General features: G+C 34.9%; 1 protein-coding gene and 1 long non-coding RNA gene across 4 annotated transcripts; both read right to left on the reverse strand.

Moving 5' to 3' along the window:
* Positions 1-2555: 2555 nt before the first annotated feature.
* On the reverse strand, positions 2556-3833 carry LOC141683323 (uncharacterized). Its single transcript, XR_012560233.1, has 3 exons — positions 3565-3833; positions 2932-3291; positions 2556-2832 (listed from the first exon to the last, which is right to left on the reverse strand). It is a non-coding gene; the product is annotated as an uncharacterized LOC141683323 (long non-coding RNA).
* A 3402-nt stretch (positions 3834-7235) lies between these two features.
* Positions 7236-14034, reverse strand: LOC141683949 (PX domain-containing protein EREX-like). Of its 3 annotated transcripts, none has more exons than XM_074488763.1 (10): positions 13643-14034; positions 12479-12634; positions 11549-11647; positions 11328-11414; positions 9928-10036; positions 9259-9761; positions 8506-8667; positions 8186-8428; positions 7707-7925; positions 7236-7610 (listed from the first exon to the last, which is right to left on the reverse strand). In XM_074488763.1, exons 1-10 carry the CDS (start codon positions 13883-13885, stop codon positions 7389-7391), a joined length of 2043 nt encoding a protein of 680 aa, XP_074344864.1. In that variant the 5' UTR covers positions 13886-14034; the 3' UTR covers positions 7236-7388. The 3 variants fall into 3 exon arrangements, with proteins under 3 accessions (XP_074344864.1, XP_074344865.1, XP_074344866.1); XM_074488764.1 differs by having other exon boundaries at positions 12524-12634; positions 13643-14033; XM_074488765.1 differs by lacking the exon at positions 11549-11647 and having other exon boundaries at positions 12524-12634; positions 13643-14033.
* Between the last annotated feature and the right edge of the window lie 8848 nt (positions 14035-22882).

The following is a 22882-nucleotide window of genomic DNA, read 5'->3' on the forward strand; positions in this document are numbered from 1 at the left end:
CTGTTCTTTCAGTTTCTTTTATCAATTTCATGTTTTGATTCGTTATTTTTCAATTTTAATTTCTAGGGTTTATGTTCAAATTAGGGCTTTTTGATTCTAGGGTTATTTGATTGATTTGATGATTAGAATAGATTTAGATGATGATTCGCAATCGATTCATGTATTTAATTTCATCAAACAATTCATGTATAGTCAAATTCGATTATTAGGGTTTATGTACAATTTTTGATTTATACGTTTTAGATTTTTAGTGATCTGAGGTTAGTAGGAGGTTAGGGGTTTAATTATACAGGTTACAAGCTTTGATTTGAGCTATTAACCATGAAGTTTCATGTACAAATCTGTGATTTCGATAGTAGGCCGCAAAATTTTGAGTTTTGATCGGAGAAGAGGTTACAGGGATGATTCCGGCTTGTAGACAGTGTGTTGATGTTGTTGAAATGATTTGGAACAAAAACCCCGTAAAAACAAAGCCAAACAATGCCCGTTTTGTAGAATTTGGGGTCGCCGGACTCCGGGAATGTCGCCGAATTCTGGAAAAAATCTGGCGAGTTCTTTGAGACCCGACCCGTGTTCTAACCCATTAACCCAGATCAAGATCCGGTTTTCAACCCGGTTTTGATCTATTCTGACCCAATATCCATTTTCAAAAACTGTTTTTGACTTTTTATTTTTATTTAATTTTTATAAATTCAAAAAATTAGTTTTATTTATTTAAATAAATTGATAAATTAATATAATTGATTGATTTATTTTATAAATAAATCTGAAATATTTTCTAAAATTCAAAATTGTTTATTTATTTATTATTTATTAAAATTGATTAATTATTTGATAATTAATCAGTTATTTTCATTAATTCATTTTAAATTCATTTTAATTCCAAAAATTATGGAAAAATCATTTTTAATTCTGATTTTTCCTAAATATTTATTTAAAAATATATTTGAGGTTCAATTATTTTAAATACTTGATCATTTTGAATAATAATTTTATTTATTCTCATTTATTAATTATTAATTGAACCGTTTATCCGATTTAAACGAGACGAAAGCCCTTAGACTTAGAAAAATTATTTGTTTTCAATAAAAATAGTTTTAAATCTTAATTTCTTCCGGAATCGAGTTGGCTTTCGATATTTATTTATTTATAGACCTTATTAATTACAGAGACGGGTCCAATAAATTCTAAAAATTAGGAAACGAGCTAGATATTGTTCGATAATGCGAATATTGATCCGATTTCGATTCTAAAAATATTTATAAACCTAGAATGAATATGTGACTTCTTTGCTATGTGAATTATGTGATTAATCGAGTCCTAATTGCTAATAATTATTATACGAGTCAGTTATATTCGTATGGGGAGACGATAAGGGCTACGTGAAGTCCTTTTGAGACACGATTAAGATATGAGTCGATTAAATGAGTATCTTTCTTTGATAGATACAAAGACAACAAGGCTGACCAAGCCAGTGTTAGGGAACAGTGATATATTTGCGGTAGATTGCGTACCAGACAAGTTTTTCCCCTATTTTAAGTTCAGAATAGTGAATTGCTTTCTTTTACTCAACTGCTCAACTTAGTAAACATTGATAATTCATGTTCACAAACACTGATACACGATTACTGTTTCTTTGATGATACTTTCACTTTGATTCATGATTTCACTTGTTACGTTGAATGCTCTATTCATATTCCAATAGATTACACCTTATATATATATCCTGATATATTTTTGATGTTGGGATACATCAAAGCATATTGATTGTTCTGGATGCTCATCTAGGGACTGGATGATGACGATAAGGGCCAGATATAAACTGGATCCTATGGGACGAGAATTAACCGGACCCCTATTTTGGGTCGTAGAGCCTGGGTATCCGAATGGATATATATTGGGAGGTATAGATCTGCACTATATTCTGACTGATCAGTAGGATATGGTGCAAATCTTGTGTCCAGTCTAGTTTGTTGAAGATAGTGGCCTTCATTAATCTTTGCAAGGATATATCGTTATTGATACAATCAGATTATCGGTTCATTTTTCTTTTGGTAATACTATATATGTATACATATATATTGTGGACTTGTTGAGCAATTATGGCTCACCCCTATTGTTGTTATTCACTTTGTTTTTCAGTTAAGACAGAGAATGAAACTCATTTGGACCCGCGTGGTAAAGAAGCATGTCAAGAAGCGGGATCCTCTGACACCAAGGGTGCTAATCCCGATAAAAGAAGAGAGTTTTGAGCTACCTGAATAGGTGTAGTGTAGATAGATGTGGTGTGTGTATTTGGGATAAAATGAGTTTAGTTTAAAACTTGTTAGATAGTTTGTTTGTATTAAAGAGAGTTTTATGAGATTTTAAATTTCAGTTTGTAATAAATGTAGTGAATTGTTCTTGTTTTCACACCTCAGCCTTAAAGATCTTGGATAGATGTAAAGGGGTTAGATTTATATTTGCATTATTGTTATACAGGTTTGTATTGTATTGGTGATTGGTAAGCAACCCCCAGATCTGGACCCCGAATTTGGAGAGCGTTACAGCTTTCATAGATTGTGGGAGAAGCATGACATTCAGCATGTGCAAAGGTATAAGGATCAACATCCATATCATAGTTGTGAATGGCCATGGGCACAAAAGACTAAAACTTAATGGTCGTGACAGATGGATCGACCCCAACTTTCTTAGAGAGAGGACTATTTATGGGGCTCAACAATATGGGGGCTTTAGAGGAGTCAGTCTCCGTGGACTTATCGTTACGAGATCTTTTGGCAAACAGGTCCTTACTAGAAATCATCAAGGGTTTTATCACAGGAGGCTTAAATTCTACAATGAAGAAAAAAGGTTCAATCCATGTTAATATAATAAGGAATAAATATAATATAAAAAGGAAATACATCAAAAAAAAAGATACTCGACGTATACCTCTAGTATAGATTCTCCCAGAGCTCATCTCACCATCTTTGATACTCTTGGGGCTATCTTATGATTCAAAAGACAGACTTAAAGCAGAATGGGACGGCTTGGTTACTGGGGCTAAGAATTGCTTGCTACGAGTCCTATTGGAGGAAGTCTTCTTTGACGATTTCTTAGAAATGCTAGCATTATGTCTTGATTGAGATTTCTTCATACCCGAGGCAAAGTCATCAACATTAACTTGACTGGAATTGCGTTTGGGTTTACCCAAGCAGTTTGGCCACAATATTTCCCCAATTGGCAGAGCACGAATCTTATCAACAACAATTTTAGCTTTAGAATTATCCTCATTGAATTCAAAGTCACAGTCTGCAAATATGAAGAACACTATTTAAACATAATGATGAAAGTACATGGGAATGTGCAATATTGAAAACACGGATACTATTAAGATGGTTTTTGTGGTATTAAAATGGGGAATAAAAAGAGACAAAACATATTATAAGACAACTAATTCACTATTGAACAAGAAGGGAATAATAATATTTGACATGCATGACAAAGGAACTGCAAATTTACAGAGCAATTGAAGATAAAAGCTTAATAACAAAGTTAATGAATAAAGGGGAATTAGAATTTTACCGTTATTATTTCAATTTTCCAAGAGATACTCGACGTCATTCCCTAAGCTCTTTTTCTCAACAAAGAAGTAGTCTTTCTTCCAGTTTCGATCGTTGATGGTATCATGATTGAGGATTAAGGGGTCGTCATTATCTTTGTTGGTAAAACCAACCCTGCAACCGCTGAACTTCTTCAAACTGTAAGAATTTTTAACCACTTCCACATCAATACCCAACTTATGTTTTTTCTACAATAGAGTCCAAACAAGCCAAAATCCTCCATGCAAATGGCATGAGTAGCCCAGAAGACACCTTCAAGGTATTCAACACGACAACAATAAATTTGGAAAAGGGAAAGGTCAGTCCTATGTCAAAGGGGTAATAATAAAAACAAACCCATCTTTTCTTGAAAAAATTAGCATAAACCGATACATCTGGGATGATGGCGACGACATTGGGACGGAACAACATTTTGGCTTCTTCGTATCTCTCGGGTTTGATCCCCCTATGATTGTTGTCTTGGGGGTCTAACAGATTAGTGGCAACCCTGTTGCGGCTTTCTGAGCTCTTGCTATATTTTTTTGCCATTGTTAAGGGAAAAGGAAGAAGAGGGCAAGTTAAAAGGATGGTTAGAGATGAGAGAAAGAGATAGGATAGAAGCTAGATTGAGGGAATAGTGTATATAGAGACTCTTGAAAAGTCCTGATAAGGGAAGTGAAAAGGGTTTTCTTGATAATGAACGACCAATGCATGTATATCTAAATACTGATTACACTTCTAGAGAAGGTGAATCATTTTCCTACATTATCTTGACCTACAAAGACACGCATAGATTTTATTTCAAAAATTGATGATATTACGTTGGAGATTTTATTCATTAAATCTTTTAACTAATAAAATCTGGGGCTGTTATTATGTGTGAATTTTTCATCTTATCAAGACGTGATTAGAATGTGGACGACAAAGTTGTAGGAGACAAGTCGAGATAAGAAGAGAAGGATTTTGTCTCATATGTGATCAGACGGGAAGAAATTATTGAAATCTAAAGAAGATCAAGTCCATAACGATCCTGGTTTATAGGAGTTAAGGTTGAACTGCAAGACCTATTCTTTAATAGGGGAGATAAGTGATTGAGGTTTGAATGGTGCGAAAAGGAAGGGATAAAGAAGAGGGAGTATAAGCTTAAAACGGTAACACAGACGATGGGTACAACATACAAAAACACACACATACATTCCGCATAACATATAAACACTCGAGCAATTGTGCAGAATATTAGCATAGATTTTGAGTTGTAAAAAAAACCTCTATGTAAATCATGTCCAACATTGTAATTAATATCAAAGCATAGTGAAGTTTCTAAGGTTGGGTATATAATCTCACCCACGGTTTTTACCTATTTATAGATTTTCTGGGTCACCAAATACTCGTTGTTTTCGTTAGATTAGTTTTGCTATTCGAATTAATCAAGCCAGTAAAAACAACATACCAATATTATGAATTTATATTCCCTTACACAAAACTATCCTATAATCTAAAGCATAAGTAAATTATTATATAGATAAAAAATTTAAGAAGTAAATTAAACTACAAAAGTCAAGACAGTAATATACCGAACAAAGGCCTAGATTGTCACTATTTCAGTTAATAATGTCCAAATTGTCACTTCAGGGGAGAAAGGCCCAAAATGTCACTTTATAACGTCATATAATATTCCGTTTTTTAATACATTCAAAACGAAACATCGTCTTCCGTTTTGCCTCTTATTTTTTTTAATAATGTAGCAACGTGACTTCAAGTCACGTTTTGTATTTCCTTTATTTTCTGTTTTGTTTTCTTATTTTAAGTTTGTTTTGATGTATTATTTAGGGTTCCGGAAACATCATTTAATGTTACGTTTTTCAATATTTATATTTATTTAATATTTTTAGAATCTTTAAATGATACCATAATTTAACAATTTTTAACATTTAGGGTTCACCAATTCCCTTTTGGGTTTTAGAAACATTTAAAAAGAAAATATTAAATGTTACACCCATTTAGGGTTTAGGATTTAGGGTTTAAGGTCTTTAGGCCCTAAACCCAAGAGCATAAACCCTAATTTAATCTAAACCCTAGGAACCAGAAATATTAATTTTAAATTAAATAATTATAAAATTAACAATTTTTAACATTTAGGGTTCACCAATTCCCTTTTGGGTTTTAGAAACATTTAAAAATAAATTAAAAAATGTTACACCGATTTAGGGTTTAGGATTTAGGGTTTAGTTAGGGCCCTAGAGCCTAAACCCTAATTTAATCTAGGGTTTAAGAACCAAAAATATTAATTTTAAATTAAATAATTATAAAATTTAAGCATGTAACTTAATTTAATAATTTTTAACATTTTAGTGTTCAACAATCCCTTTTTGGGTTTTAGAAAATAATTTAAAATATTTTTTATTAATTTATGATTTAATAATTTACAAGATATAGTGTTTTGTTTATTTATTTTTTTAAAAAAAATAGTAAAAACGTTACTTTATGTGACGTTTTGCTACAAAACGCTGGTTTATATAACATTTTTCCCTATAAAAAAATCAAAGTGCGAAAACGGTACACGAAATTCCGTTTTCCCATATATAAAAATATTAAGTACTAAAACGGCAGACGAAGTTTCGTTTTACCTATAAAATAAAAAAAAATCAAAACGGAACACGATGTTCTAAGAAGTGACATATTGGGCCATCTTTTTCGAAAATGACAATTTGGACCATTTTTTATGTCAAAATGACGTATAAGGGTACATAAAACATCTTAATACATGAGTGAAAGGTAAAATTTATAACTGAAAACTCGTACGCAAGTACCTTAAAAGACTATAATAATTGAATTTAACTAGCATCTCAAGTGAACTTATATAATGTAGTAAAATAATGCAACAAAACGGCCAAATAGAGCTACTAGTAGAGCCAGAAATATGAATCCTAAAACAAAGTTAAAACAATCGGACCAAGTTAATTCATCAGCCCATGATGTTGATTCATCAACACTTGTGATCCTCAACTCCAGCTGCTGTACGTCAATGATCACGTAGGCGGCCTCAACGTCGTCTTGTTGCGGTGGTGCTACCGCCTCATGATGGTGGCCTGACGCCATGCCCGCCGTTTTGATTTTGAATTAACAAAGTATTATATCAACTTATGATGGCGCACTTGTAAGAGATGATATTCTGAGTCGGGAACAACTTTACGTTATATATAGGAGAAAATCTTGTACATATATTCCCATTTCAATTAGATTTTTAATATGGTTTGTGCAACATAACAAAACAAAAGAATATTAGGATTCAAATTCTACAATTTCTAAACAAAATTGGAAACAACACGACACAGGACATAAATTCTACAATTCAGAAACGAAATTGTAAACAAAAACGAAAGAATATTCACAGGATGGAAAATTTTCGAAATTGTAAACAAAACAAAAGAATTCACAGGACAGAAATTCTACCATTTCAAAACAAAATTGCACAAGTTTATGTCTATTATCATGCTGTCTTTTCTTCCGTCATAGTATATTATTTTTAATATTTTTTTTGTTTATTTATCAAATGCAGGTAGTTAGATAGGTTATCACTTTACAATGTTATACCAGATAGAACAAAACTAATGTGGGTAGAACTACAGACTCTCACCCAGCCTTCAATGCCTGTACAATATGAATTGCTGATATTTAATTTATCTAAATAATCATACATACATTCTGACGTTCACGATTTATTTCGTTGCAACATTCTTAATTTATTGTAATCTGAAAGAAACTCTATTTTCTCATATGCATATAAAATTGTCCTTGCTGCAAACTTTAGCTTGGAGTGGCTTCTTCTGCTGTGTTTGTCAAAAGCTTTGTCAGATAAGCTGAGAACACATTGAATAATGTAACCAGTTTCCTCAATCTAACATTGTCCTTCGAAATATTTGTAAGCACCAGCCTCAACTCTTCGTCTGATGTACTCAACATAGCAGCATTTATGCTATTAGAATCAACTGCTTTATTGTCTTCTGCATCTTCTAAAATAAGTTGTGCCTATTCAAGGACATGAACCGTGCAGGTGTAGAAATGGAAATTAAGTGTCAAAGTTGCGGCAGAAAATCAACTACTTAAAATAAGTATGAAAGATACCTCGGCAACAAGTAAACCAATTTCCTCATTAAAAGTAGTGAATTTTTCGACGGCATTAAAAGGTGATAAAGTATTGATGGTCAACTTGTCTTCTTCCTCAATAAGCAAAGTAGCAGTACACTCATTCAAGCGATTCTGAAGAACTTCGCATTGATGCTGCAATTTCACATAATTTGTATTTGTATATATACGCCTTTGCTTTTCCTGCTCAAGATCCCTCTAAACTCACAAATTGAAAAGGAGGATATGTCAACAGATATGTTTGGAAAAGATAACAGATAAACACAAGTATCTGCCCCCAAAAAACTACAAACAGATACTAAAGCTTAAAGTATTATCACCTGACGAACTCAACTTACCATAAGTTGCACAAGGGGTACAAGTTAGAGGTTGTAGGCTCTAAATGATAGATAAAGATATGCAAAATTAAAGACTTGTACCAGAATATTCAAAAGCAAAGATGGGCAAGAAAATTATACCTCCCCTTCTAATTTTTCTTTCATCAATCTGCTAACCTCATCCTTCAGTTCTAATTGACAACTTCTAAGAGATTTGACCTCTTTAATAAGGCGCTTAAGATCACTTTTTGATTTCGATTCTAGTTCTCCATGACTTTTAAGTAAAACATCAAGTTTCTCGCGGGTGAGATCTAACTCTTGCTGCAAAATTTCATTCTGCTGAACAATGGATACTTTTGTCGACTCCATAAGCATTTTTTCATCCTGAAAAAGGTTTTCCATATCATTCCTGAGTCCCTGACAATCTGACAAAAGATTATGTGTCTTGAAATAAATTAGACCTGTTCTGACTTCAACTTTAGCTCCAACTCTGTAAACTTCCTCTTGAAATCATTTGAATCCCGTTGTGTTTTTGTAAATTTGTCCTCGTTCCAAATAACTTGATGCAAATTTTCATTTCCTCTCTTCTTGGTGGTCTCAAGCTCCAACTCCAGATCCTTTACCTGCAAAACAAAATTCTAAAAATCTAAAAAGATCTATAGATGACATTTATTGGATTTCAAGAATTCTTACTTCCAGCCATTTAAACAATAAAAAAGAACTACTTAATATACAGAACAGAAAAAAGTCCTTTTACATTGATGCATAACATATAGTTACAATGTACAATAAAAATTTTATAACTGTGCACTTCTTTATTAAGCACCCTTTTATCTGGAAGAGTGGCAACTGTCAGGAGTGCAGTAAGATTGAAGGTTATGCCCTTGACAACTTGCATACACTTTCCTACTCTGGCACTCAATTCTACAATAGCAGATAGAAAGAACTTGCAGAAGCTTTAATATGATATTTTTTTTATGGCAGCAAGAGACGCTCCCAATATTACCCTTGACATACTACGAAGTTAAGTTGGCATGGCAGTAACCTACAAAGCTACGATATCAACAAGCCCTTTCCTTCTTTTATTAAAATAGCCTAATGTTTGCTTGTTCAGAAGAAATTATGTCGTGCAGTTTACATTTTACAAGCACCAAGATATAATAATAAAAAAAAACTGCTACTAAAATAGAGCTTTATACTGTTGGGTTACAAACCTCGGCTGTAAGACGCTCTTTTACAGCAACCTCTTGGTTCAGTTTTGCTAAAAGAACTTCCCTGTCCGTATTAGTAGTAACAAGTCTCTGGTGCATGGTGACAAGGACCCTGTTCACTGCATGACGCTCAGCTGGTGGAAGGGTAACTAGGATCTCACTCGGAATATGCAAGTCTGAGTCAGCTTCCATTGATTTTGAAGCCTTAAAAGCTCCAGGAAATTTGAGTATATTATCACCAATTGACTTGATCGCTGTTGAATCTGAGATTTCACTGTCGCTTACTGAACACAGATCATTTCCAACACTTCCAGTCGACAACGTTTGAACATGGTTATTCAGTGTGCCTTTGTTAAGTTCAGCATGGTGTTCCTTTCGATGCTCATGTTGAGATGTGTCATCACTGGGTAAAGATGCATCAGAGCTATTTGTAATGTGATCCAATGGACTCACATCATTAGCAGGCACATTCTCATTTACATCAATTTGATTTGCAGCATAGAATGCTGCAAAGTATCACCATATCAAATTTATGCTTTAAAATGACTTGCTATGTCGTGTTTGTTAATAGTGACTATGACAGACTATATCTACAGCATATATATCTAAATTATAAATCAAACTACAGCCAATTGACTTTAGGAACGCATCAGCGAGCAAGAGAGCACCTACCTGACCTCACAGCAGCTTCCAATTCCAGGAATAATGCTACATGCACAGTTCTGGATACATCAATATCAGATAGCAGTTTTCCCATCCAGTCCTCCAAAGCTTTTCTACGCTGCACGGCAGCATATTCACAATCTTATATTAATACCACAAAATAATGTACCTGCCCTTTCACAAAAGAAAAAAGTACAAACATGTGACCAAAGAAAAAATGAAAAAATATGCTAACCCGTTAGAAAATGCATTTGTAAACATGTCACTCAACACACCTCGTATGCATCCCAGCACAATTACATGCATTAAAAAGAATCAATTTTATGTAGTTTGCCAAGGTTCCTTTAGTTTGAACAGAGTTTCGAAGAAAGCTTAAGCCTGTCTCTTACAATTTCAAAATTACTAATCTCTCCTAAAGAAATTGTATCAACTACCAAGTAGCTCCACAAGTGCAGCAAAATAAGTCAATTTTATTATTCTTCCTAAATGAAATTAAAGATATTATGATATATGACTACCAAAAGCTGATAGCAGTGTGTTCATAACTAGAAGTCATTATCCAGATTTTCTTTTGCAAGGTTATCATCACATTCACAAATCAAACCTACAGCAGTCCATTTCAAGGAACCATAAGCATTCTGATGAACTAAAAATTCATCTCTGTACTTAAATGTATTAAGATCATAATGCTCAAATTTCCTTAACTATACTTTAACTAGTTAACCCGAACCAGACATCTTCTTCCCTAGGTCATTGATGGGTACTTTGGGCCTCTGGCCCAGTAATATAACCAGGTTAATATATAATTAGGCTAAAAAAGATTGGGCTATGGAAAAGTATCATCACTAGTATGTAAAAATATGAGGGTATTCTCAAAATAAAACCTTAGATCGTATTTAAATTTAACGAGGGCCAAATTAAATGAAAATGGAATTTTTAAGTTAAGAGTCTAGACAGTGTACAATAAAGTAACTGGATTTATATTATAGGTTTAATTAAACAAAGTTAGTTTTAAAAAAGGTTCTAAATAGAATATAACTAGCGAGCTTTTTAATTTATTTTTTTATATATAAATTCAGTAATGCACCAAACATAAATTTCTAAAAAAAAGTTTTTAGATATAAAAAATATAATATATTTTTAATATACAGTCTCGTGCTTGATACAGGCTCTAAACATACTTGCTATAATATATAAAAAGAACAGATTGAAACAAGAAGCAGTTACTTTTTCAAATAAGAAACACATACACATACAACAGGCTTAAAAGAATATTTTCAAATATAAAAAAATAGTATTACAGTTCTACATATAGAGGGAATAATAGATCCAAGAGCTCTAAAATATCTAGTCAAACATGTGCATCATGTATTCATGTGTCAAAGCAATAAGCACTGAAGAGTGTGTACCTCTTCCAAGTAATCCTTATTTTTCATCCTCAGAAGGCTCCGTGCAGGAGCTGGAGGTAGTTTTTTCTTGGGAAACTCATTTTTTAGCTGGCATCAATAGAAAGGAAAAATGTGTTACCAATAAACCACAAATTCAACTAAAATTATAACTTATTTCTCTATATTAACAGTGAGAGCATAAGACACTACAGAAGGCACGAGAACTTAAATTGCAGACGTACATCAGAAAATAGCTTCAAGAAATTGTTAAATCTTCGCAGAACTCCTTGAATAGTGGTGCAGCTATCTGGTGATTGTAATGCAACTTGAACTCGATAATACTGTAGCTTATAAACGTCAGACACTAGCTTACATCTAGTAATATGTTAACTTAAACACAAGTCGAAAAAGCTCTAAAAAATGAAAACAAGGTTCAAAACATGTTCAACCATTTACAAATCATACACAGGTAATAGAATCACAGACAGCTAAGAAAACAACTACAAAGAGCCAAGTCCGCCATGTATATTACAACATGAAGGAAGTAAGTTTAGGGATAGTGCAGCAATTATCTAGAAATATATTAATTCAAGACACGATATGCAGGATTTTGGGCCTGTAGTTTACCCCATCGCCCATCCTAGAGCTGACAGCTTAGGACATCTCCTCTAAATGATAGACCTAGTTCCCCCAATAATTCAAACACACTTTTCAAAATATTTATCAGCTACAACACAGTCAGCATATCAGCATTGCTAAATAGAGTTGATTATGTTGACGTTGCTTGGGTAAAAGGCTGGAGAGTGGAGACCTAGTCAAAGGAGAAAATTCTTACTTTTAATATAAAGGGTAGTTCTCTCACTTATTTGGAGTTTTATTGGTTTATTTGGTTGGAACTGTTGTTTAAATGTAAATTACAACAGCTTTATTCATCCCTACCAGTAACTAATAAAATAATTTATTTTATCATCAGCTATCAGTTATCGTAGAGAAGTTCATCAAAGTTCCACCATATGATAACCAGATGCACCTTCTTTAAAAAATAATATTATATGATGCACCTTACTCCCTTAGAGAGACGGTGTCTGAAGTATAAAGAAGCAGATATGTTTCAATTTTAACAAAAAGTTATGCACACAAATGTTTGATGATACATAAGTTCTCAAACTAACAAAAGTCATACAATAAAGAGATCCGTAAATGAATGATGTATCTACCGCAGCAGGATTAGGACCACTAGAACTCGGTACAATAGTCCATGAAGGAATTGTGACACAGTAACTCCAGCCTGTATGAGGATCGTGAGGCCACACGGAGTCCCGACCATTCTACAATTCGGAGGAAACAAAGAAAACTCTTAACAGAAGAGCCAGGCAGCAAGACGATATAAGTTAGTGATCATTATGCATACATAAATATTAACAGAGCAAACAATCAATTATTGAGCAAGAAAATTGTAATCTTTAAATTGAAAAACCCCATAAAAGAAATATGTTTATGCCTTTTAATTTCTGTAATTTATATATCCTCCAGAGTTATAAAGAGAGCAATATTATGTTCTGAGCATAACTAATACCTACCACAATTATGCTGATAAAGGAAGTGCATAAGACTGCACTAAGCAAAGAAATGGTGTAATAGTGTGATATAGGAAACAAAACCTTTATCGAGATGCAAGCAACATGCAAAACTACAGTTAGTCTAGTTCTACCAAGTGTGTAGCAAATGTGTACCCTGTTTTTTTAACTGACTAAGCTATTAAAGAGATGTCAATTGCATAATTTAAGCTACTAAAACTAACAGTAGATTAAGTGAAGAGCTTCAATAAGAATTCATGTATGTATCAAGTCTGCAGTTGTATATGATCATTTCGATTTTAAGCAGATAAAAATGTAATAATTCCTAACTAATAATTTAAAGTACACAACATATAAACATATAAAATGAGAAAAAATCAATCACAGGCACACTATATAGAAAAAATGACAAAAATAGCCTATTTTTGAGAAAATTTAACAAAAATAGTCATTCTGAAAAAAGTGGCCAATTTTGGCCGATTGAATACTCCCCTGTCAGTTGGGTATTCCAATTTATATAAGATACTCCACTGGTAGTTGGGTATTTCATATATGGGATACTCTACTGCCAGTTGGGTATCTTATATAAAGTAGATACTCTACTGACACTTGGTATCCCATCGGTCAAAGTTGGTATTTTTGTCAATTTTAAGTAAAAAAAGGCTAAATTTGTCCTTCATCCCACTGTATATACCCTGTACAAATCGAGAGTTATAAATTTTAATTAGTTTTCGACTCGAAAAAAAGGGGAAAGGGTACCCAAGTAAGAGGAGGAGGACTCCAATCCATGCCAAGAGGGAGAGGAGAAGTGCCGTCATGGCGATGCTGCTGCTGCTGCTGCTCAGGAGGAGTATTACTATTATTATTATTATTGTTGTTGTTTGTTGGAATTGATGAAGAGTATGGGAAGAGAGGATCCGAAAGAGATTGGTAAAGGGTCGGGTCGGAGAAGCCGCTGTACCCGTAAAGAGCAAGATTGCTTCCTTCGAACATATAACTCATCCCCTCTTTTTCCTCTTCCCTTTCTTACAACTACAGTACTTGGGATCAAACCTTTGGATGTACTATGTTCTTCGCCTTTGTATGGTTCGAAACAAACACTGTAATTCTTTTTCTTACAAATTTACAACTACCTACCCTTCAAACACTAGACACTCGAGATTTATCTGAATATGTGTTTTTGTTTGTTGTTTACAAATTAAAAAAAAAAGGAAGAAGATGTTTTTAAAAAAACGATATGTTGCAACAAACATGGTCACATGGTCTTGAAGAGAAGAATCGAGGTAAAACACAAAATGATGTTAAACCCTGTTAAGTGCGCCTTCGGCGTCAGGTCTGAAAATTTTTAGGGTCACATGGTCTCGAAGAGAAGAATCGAGGTAAACCTCGAAAAAATCAAAGACATCCTAGATATGGAGCCGCCACACTCCATAAAAGATGTTCAGAAATTTACAGGGAGAATTGCGGCCTTGGGGAGGTTCATCTCCAAGTCAGGAGACAAGTGTCTACCATTTTTCAAAACTCTGAAGAAGGTAAATAATTTTGAATGGACTCCTTTGTACAGCCGAAGAAATACATGACTGAATCCCCGTTATTAGCCAAATCCCGTCTAGAGGAAATTCTTTACCTATACCTTGCGGTCTCTGAGCATACTATGAGCGCCATTTTGGTGAATGAATAACATATTCAAAAACATGTTTACTATGTAAGCAACATGCTCCACGGAGCCGAGTTGAACTACTCCACTATCGAGAAGTTTGCACTCACTCTCATAACATCCTCGATGAAGTTACGACCATACTTCCAGGCACATAAGATCGAAGTTCTGGCGGACCAACCCCTAAGTATCCTTCACAGCCCGAGAGCGAGTGGGAGGCTCATCAAGTGGGCAATTGAGTTGAGTGAATTTGATATCATGTATAAGCCCCGGACAACTATCAAGGTTCGGGCATTAGCAGACTTCGTGGTCGAATGCACCATTAACGACCAAAAAGTGTGGGGGCAAGAGATAATAACCCCAGAAGAAGGAGAGAATGATAAAGATGAACAACTTGACTCTAAAGGAGTATTGGGTTCTCCATTTTGACGGCGCATCCAAAATAAATTCTAGTAATACAGGCCTAGTCTTGCAAAGCCTTGAAGGGTTTATGATCAAATATACTTTGAAGTTGGACTTCTCAACTACGAACAACGAAGCAGAATATGAAGTTTTGATAGTCAAATTAGGCTTAGCTAGAACTGTGAGAACTAAGAGTCTTAAAATTTGTGGAGATTCAAAGGATAGTTGTTTCCCAAGTCAATGGGGGAGTTTGAATCTAAAATGACTCCATGGCCAAGTACCTAAGGGTCGTGAAAGGAATACTAACTCTATTTGATGAATGGTACGTAAAACATGTCCCGAGAGAGAAGAACACTACGGCAGATGCCCTGTTCGCCTCATCTGAAATCGAGAACTATCCAAAAAGTATCTACTTCCAAGTCTTGAGGACCCCGACAATCCATGTCATAAACTTGATAGCGTCAATTGGCTTAACTAGCTGCTGAATTGATTCCATCAAAAATCACATTGAGACAGGTTGGCTCCCCGATGATGCACAAGAGGCATGCAAGTTGTCAGTAAGAGCATTGAGGTACTCTCTGATCGAAGGCCTTCTGTACACAAGGTCTTTTGTGACCCCAAATCTGAAGTGCTTGAGACCTCACGAGGTAGGGGAGGCACATAAGAAAACCCATGAAGGGATTTGTCAACAGCACTTGGGGGGCAGGGCCCTTGCTTATAAAATAACCCGATTGGGGTTCTACTGGCCAACAATGTTAGCCAATGCAAATGCTTATGTGAAGAAGTTTGAAAGAAATGCCATAGGCACACTCCTGTAGTTCGACAGCCCCCAAAGAGGCTCACGTCTATTAGCTCTCCCATCCCCTTTGTGATGTAGGAATGGACATACTAGGTCTCTTTCCTGTAGCATTTGGATAAAGGAAGTTCTTTTTGGTCGCCATTGACTATTTCACTAAGTGAATTGAGGCCAAAGCACTGGCCAAGATAACCATCAAACAAATTTTCCAATTCTACTAGGAGAATGTTATATGTCGATTTGGAATCCCATACATCCTTGTTACGGATAATGGGCGAGAAAATTGAAGAATTTAAGGAATATTGTAATGACAACAACATTGAACTCTGATTTACCTCATATCTTATCCTCAAGCAAACGGGCAAGTAGAAGTCGCTAATCGGATCATCTTTGATTGACTCAAGAAGAGGGTTGAACGCTCAAGAAACACTTGGGTGGATGAAATGATAACTATACTATGGGCATATCGTATTACTTGCAAAGTTACAACTAAAGTTACCCCATTTATGTTGGCTTACGGAGCCGAGATAGTAGTGCCCCTTGAAATAACCCACGGATCACCAAGAGTTGAAGAATATGAACCAGAAACTAATAAAGAAGGCATGAGGCTCGCCCTCGACCTCATTGATGAGGTTCGAGATGAAGCCAATACCCGTAATGTAGAGCATCAACGTAGATTCTCCCTCTATTATAATCAGAGGGTTAAAGAAAGGTTCTTCTAGCAAAAAGACTCGGTCTTGAGGAATATTGAGGCATCAGAAGTTGGCGAGACAGGGAAGCTGGTCCCAAATTGGGAAGGACCTTACAAGGTCAAGAAGACACTAGAACGAGGATCCTACAAGCTATAAATCTTGAGTGGTGATGATGTGCCTCGAACTTGGCACACTTCAAATCAGAAGGTTAATTATGTCTAGCATCACAAGTCGATATTCGGTCGACTAAACTCTATGTTACAGACTCCAACCAACCAAATAAGGCCTATGAACCTCCAAGGAAGGCCTGGGCTGACCAAACATCCCTCGGAAGGGACTTCAGCCGACCCAAGGAGTCCGACCAACCTCTAAGAGAGGCCTTAAGCTGACTAGACTCCTCTTGAACAATAAATTTAAAGTATCAAACTCACACTAAAGAAAAAAGTCTTGTAAGGCCAGCTTCAACAAGATTTCTTTAAGTTATGAAGACCCGGTAGTGAAATTGCTCCATCTCTCCTGAGTATTAAGGACATGGATAAAGTGTGAAATGTCTTGTACACAGTTAAAGCTCATCCTGAAAAAACTGAACCCAATCTCCTAAATATCCAGCTCTTGATAGAGGAGAATTCTTGATGATGAAGATACTCCTAAATATAGAAGAGCACAAAGGGATGTGCAAACTGATGATAGCCCAACATAAAACTGGAGGAAATTGATGATAACCCAACATAAAACTGGTGATCATCCTCCAAGCATTTGTATATGGTTGACAAGGGTGAACCTTAAGCTCATTTAACAAATAAAAGGATGGACCGGGAACCTCAACCTAGCCTCGAAGGCTCCTTTAAAACACATAGCTTCACTCGATCCCAGTTGCAAGTTATGTCGATATAGCTCGGCTCACAAACTTTAAAGACAACTTAGAAAGCTATACTTTTCCTTAGTTTCCTCACATCCGACTCACTCATTTTACATGAAAAACAAAGAAGGAGTCAGGATCAGTGTTGTTCGGGAAGGCTTCTGCCCCCTCGTTCAACAAATTCTTCAGAATATTAAAGAAAGGATTATGAAATAAAGACATGACATGAACTTTACCTTTAATTGATCTAGCCTTTCTCGTTTGGCCATCATCTCAGCCACGAAGGCTAGAGGTGGTTGAAAATTTGCAAACATCTTAGCAAACTAGAACCGAAAATGGCTTCTAAATTGAAATTTTTTAGAATTTGACATAAAGGAATTTGAAATAAAGTTCAAGTCCCGTCACGAACACAAACGTGGTAATTCATGATCAGGGCCCATCACGAATATGTGCGAGACATGTTTTCCAAAAACTCAAGGTTTAACCTTGATCAAAGATTAACTGCATTATTCGTCAAGATTAATAAAAAGATGAAGTTCGAAACTCAAGATTTGAGTTAGTGGCCGACCACACCCATGTCGGAACCTCCTCGGTCACGACTAAAGGTCATTGAAGTGATGGAATTTACGGATGAGCGGAAGCGTGAAATAACATTTATTCCGTAAAAATCATATACCGCACATATAGAAAAACGTATAAAAGGGAACAACTGAGGAATCGAAATCATACCTCGTGAATCGAAGCTTTATAAAATCGGAGTGCTAGTAGTTGCTCCTCAGTGTGTGAAGCACTCTACCGGTATCCACCAAGAACAATCCTCTTCGATGAACCTTTTATAAAACCGAGCTTTTATAAAATGGAGTTTTTGGGAGAGAGAGAGAAAGGAAGAAGATGGAGGCTAGGGTTTTCACAAAACCAAAATTGTGTTAATAGAATGAGCCATCTCATTCTATTTATAGGGCTCTCCTAGGGTTTTATAATATATCTTTATATATATTAACCCCCACATTTTATCTTCATAAAATACTTTAATAATAATTAAAACTATTTTAATCATTATTTCTTTTTCTTAACTATTTAGAAAATAATTCTCTCTCTCATTATTTCATCAAAGAAAATATTCTTTTATGGTGTGACCCTGTAGGTTCAATATTATGTCGGTAGTAGAAATAAATAATAATAAAATTTTATTAATTATTTACATGAATACTAAAATTCATTAAATATAATTAACTGATTAATTGTATTTATTCTACATCGTGAGTGATGCTTCTCAACATATCGCGACTATCCGGATAATATGAATTCACTGCTTAGAATATCAAGAACCTGTCAGTGACTAGTTACCGTACAATGAATTCCTTCTACCCTTATAATATCCCGAATAAATACAAGGAATGGATCTCGTGTCAGGCCTATCAAATTTAATCATATGTGTAACACCCCCAGATCCGGGGTCGGGGATCCGGGTTGTCACGGTCTTTCTTTCCACAATATCACTTCACTTAATTAATAATAAATAACCTCATACTGTGACCCCACACTAACACACACCACAACCCGTTATAGTCTCAGAGATGAAATTGAAATAAGTACAAGTCTTTGAATCCACAATTTAAAATTATTACAACCCAAAATGATTACTTGATAAATTTACAGTTAATTGCCATTATCTGCCGCAAGTTATAATTATACATAATTTGATTCTCAAAAGTAGATGGTCTTAACTACAATGGATCTACCTCTGCAGCTATAGCAGCTACAACATCATCGGGAAGACGCGGGGCGCTTCCCACGCGCTTGCGCTGGGTCTGCTGGAGTCTGGCCATCTCTCCTAACTGTTGTTGTGTGATGAAAAAATAAAGCAAGAGTGAGCCTTACAGCTCGCAAGATAATATGTATAGTGCTAACAATAATATAAGTATCTAAATGGATACTTGATAGCATCTCTATCATATGCAAGATAATTACTTACTAGATATAAGTAAAAACAAGGAATGAAGTTACCAATACTTCACCACACTTATATCATATATAAAGCTACTTGAACTGCCACCGTTCAAAGTATTATAGGTTTTAAGAAAAAACATCCCATAGATGAGACCACAAGTTAAGACTTGAATAGATTCAATCTTTGAAAGATTATTGAATGAAAAAGTTATGAGATGCTTTATTTAGTCCCGGTATATATATATCCACATATATATACCCCTTTAAACATTTCCTGGAACCTCTGTTATGTAAAGTATAAACAGAGTTTGAAACATCCAATGAATTTTGGAAAGGAAAAGAATTTTGGCATAAACCCGATATCTTGCTGATCAGGCAAAGATACCAATAAGTAACCTTTTCTACTGTAGATGGATGAATTCCTCACCGGTCATCACCCTGGCCGCATTAGGACCTCGCGCTAGACCGTACCCCGGCCCCTCACGCGTTGATGGACTGCCACCCAGCCACTTACACAATAATAGACCGTACCCCGGCCTGTCGCTTATGCCGACTCAATTAGATGGGCTTACTTCCCGAACGTTGGGCAAGTAATCAATTCATTTACCAAAACTGCAACCTCGTTGCGAATATAAAATACACCACAGAGCCGGATTCCCCAGGTTTTGAGCGAGTATTTAAATCCCCTTAAAAAGGAAGATCTTAAATATAAAAAATGAGTTTTGGGATCCGCTCTGACTTTAAAAATCATTTTGAAGACTCGAAAACACTTTAAAGAGTGTTTGGAGTAAAGCTGATTTAATGAAGTAAATCAGTCCCCAGAATATTAGAAAATATCTGAATATTATTAATTAAATAATATTCCCATAAAGAATAATCTTTATAAAAAATAATTGAAGTAGAAGTATTAAAATTTATACTTGAAACGAGTATTAAATAACCAAAGATATACTTATATGAAAGTATTATCTTTATTTGAATAATCGAAAATAAGTTTGATTATTTACACCTTATTCTTTAATAAAATAAAGAATATATCCCAGCAAATAATCGGAGTCATAGATCCTCAAATGAATATTCAAATAATATTCAATAAATAAAATAAGCTGAGTCATAATACCTCGAATGAATATTATAAATAATATTCATTAAATAAAATAAAGGAGTCATATATCCTCAAATGAATATTCAAATAATATTCAATAAATAATAAAAGGAGTCATACGCCTTCGAATAATATTCGAAATAATATTTAATAATAAAATAAAGTTTCAAGTTATCGAATAAACCTTATTCGATTAATAGTTTAGAAAACTATAACCATACATATATATAAATATATATATATATAAATATCCATATCCATATATATAAAATCTACTCGGGATCCTCGACTCCCGGTTTTTGAAAATATTTTCACCTTTGGGTCCCTATACTAAGGGTATATGCAAGATACCGCTATCCTCTAGCATAGGTATTATCAACTGAACCAACAGATATATATTTCAAGAATATGAAACAGGCATGCATATATACCATATCACATGCTACAATATATCGCAAGAATTTGCTAAATAACTAACATGCATCTATCGCAAGATAATGCATATACAAGTGTATACATCACAACAACAGTATAACGGATAGAATACTTGCCTGAGCGACTTGGGGGTGAGAAAGGCTCGGGACGAGTCTGATAACCTATAAACAACAAGTAAGTTGGAATTAAACCAAAATCACTTGTAAATCTATACTATAACTAACTTAGACTCTAACGCTTGTTTTGCGCTCACTGATTTGCTTAAGTCACTCGGGTACCCTCGGCTCCACCATTTTTAATAATTTAACCATTACGAGTTTTAAAGCGATTCCTTCGCGAATGACTTACCAACTGCCTAACACACTTACCATAAATGTTTCACACATTAAATAACCCTTTTTGGTCTTTAACCTACATTCCAAAGTAAGGCGAGGGAAAAAGTTTCGTTCGCGAAACGCCGTTACTTGAAACGGTCGTTTCTCCTAAACCGTAAATCGGAATCGAACGAACTACATATCAAAACGAAGCTCGTAACATGAGCTATCTAAACATGGAAGTGGTCACAATCTAGCAGGGGGTTCTCGGGTCCTAATGCTATGCACAAAAACAGTCCAAAGAAAATCGGACGTTACGACGGCTATGTTTACGCGATTTCCAATTTTTAAACCATCCACAATCAACCCAAATCAACCTCAAATCCAACATACAACCATCCTCCATCCTTATCACATCATAACCACCCCAACCAATTCAATTTAATCTTTCATACTTATGCTTAAACTTAACTTTAATCATTCTTAAGTTCTTTTAAATCAAAACCACAATAATTACCATTCCATTCACTACCATACCAAATCTCAAACTCTAAATCATAAAAACAAGATACAATATCAACCCACTACTCAAAATCACCTTATAATATATATGAACCTAGGGTTTGGAAATGGTATACCTTCCTTGAAGTGGTGGGTGGAGCTAGGAAGCCTTAAGAAGCTTTGAGAAGCCTTAGGAAAGCTTGGATCTTCAAGAAAACAAGAAAAAGTTCAAGTTAAAAACTTGAAAACACTATTCATTGTCTTCTTCCTTGATTAAATGAAGAAGTTAGAGAAAGAATTAATGGCTTAAACTCATGATATAGCCATAACTAAGCATAAAGATGATTAGGGAATTTTCTTACCAATTTAGGATGCTTGGATCTTGATTTTTGAAAAATCTAGCCTTTAAAAATGTAAAAAGCCGAGAGCTAAGATGAAGAACAAATGCCTTGGTTGTTTTTGATTTTTGATGAAATGATTTTGCTAGCTTGGTTGGCTTGATTTGTATTTGATTTAGCAAATTACTACCTTGCCCTTGAATTTGTGTGGTCCTTATTCAACCACACCTCCTTCCTTCCCATGTCATGCTTACCTCATCCTCATGATGTCATCCTTCCTTCCTTGTCTTCTTTCTATTGGTTGGATGACATCATTCCCTTTAATCCCTTTGATTAACTTCCTAATCGTTTGCCTAATGACCGCTGATCTGTTATATGGTTCGCTTAACTTTCGTTCTCGTTTATCGTTTGAAGGATCATACCCGGGATCTTATTACTTAGGTTCCCTTAACCTTTCTCAATACATTATATTCCTTTTTATGATCCTCTATCATAATCCTTTAATTTAAATCCTTTTTATCCTGTTACCTTATACTCAATTCTCTCCGTATCTTGTGGATTTCCGGGAAAAACCAAAGTGTTCGGAATTGGATTCTGACGATATTTACATACACTTATATACTTCATAGAGTACTAATAATATCCCAGAATATCCATAACAGAACCCCTACATAGTGTGGCGCGAAAAGTTTTCTCATTCAGCTAAAACACTATTCACAAGGGTTACAAAAAGTTGAAAAATTTTGGGGTTATTACAGTCTCCCCTCCTTAAAAGGATTCCGTCCCGGAATCAAACAGAAAACAAATGGGGGTACTTTTCTAGCATTGCGCTCTCTAGTTCCCAAGTCGATTCTTCCACATTATGATTCTGCCATAGTACTCTGACTAGCTTGATCACCTTGTTCCGAAGCACCTGCTCCTTCTTATCTATAATCCTTACTGGCTTCTCC

This window comes from Apium graveolens, chromosome 9 (assembly GCF_009905375.1).
Source record: "Apium graveolens cultivar Ventura chromosome 9, ASM990537v1, whole genome shotgun sequence".
NCBI lineage: Eukaryota > Viridiplantae > Streptophyta > Magnoliopsida > Apiales > Apiaceae > Apium > Apium graveolens.

Excerpts from the sequence above, each read along its gene's own strand:
- LOC141683949 (XM_074488763.1), bottom strand. The coding sequence starts at position 13,885 with ATGAGTTATATGTTCGAAGGAAGCAATCTTGCTCTTTACGGGTACAGC. Across the intron at positions 9,762-9,927 it reads GGAAGCTGCTGTGAGGTCAG|CATTCTATGCTGCAAATCAA; the intron begins GTAGGTGCTCTC and ends GATACTTTGCAG. Across the intron at positions 8,668-9,258 it reads AAGAGCGTCTTACAGCCGAG|GTAAAGGATCTGGAGTTGGA; the intron begins GTTTGTAACCCA and ends TTTGTTTTGCAG.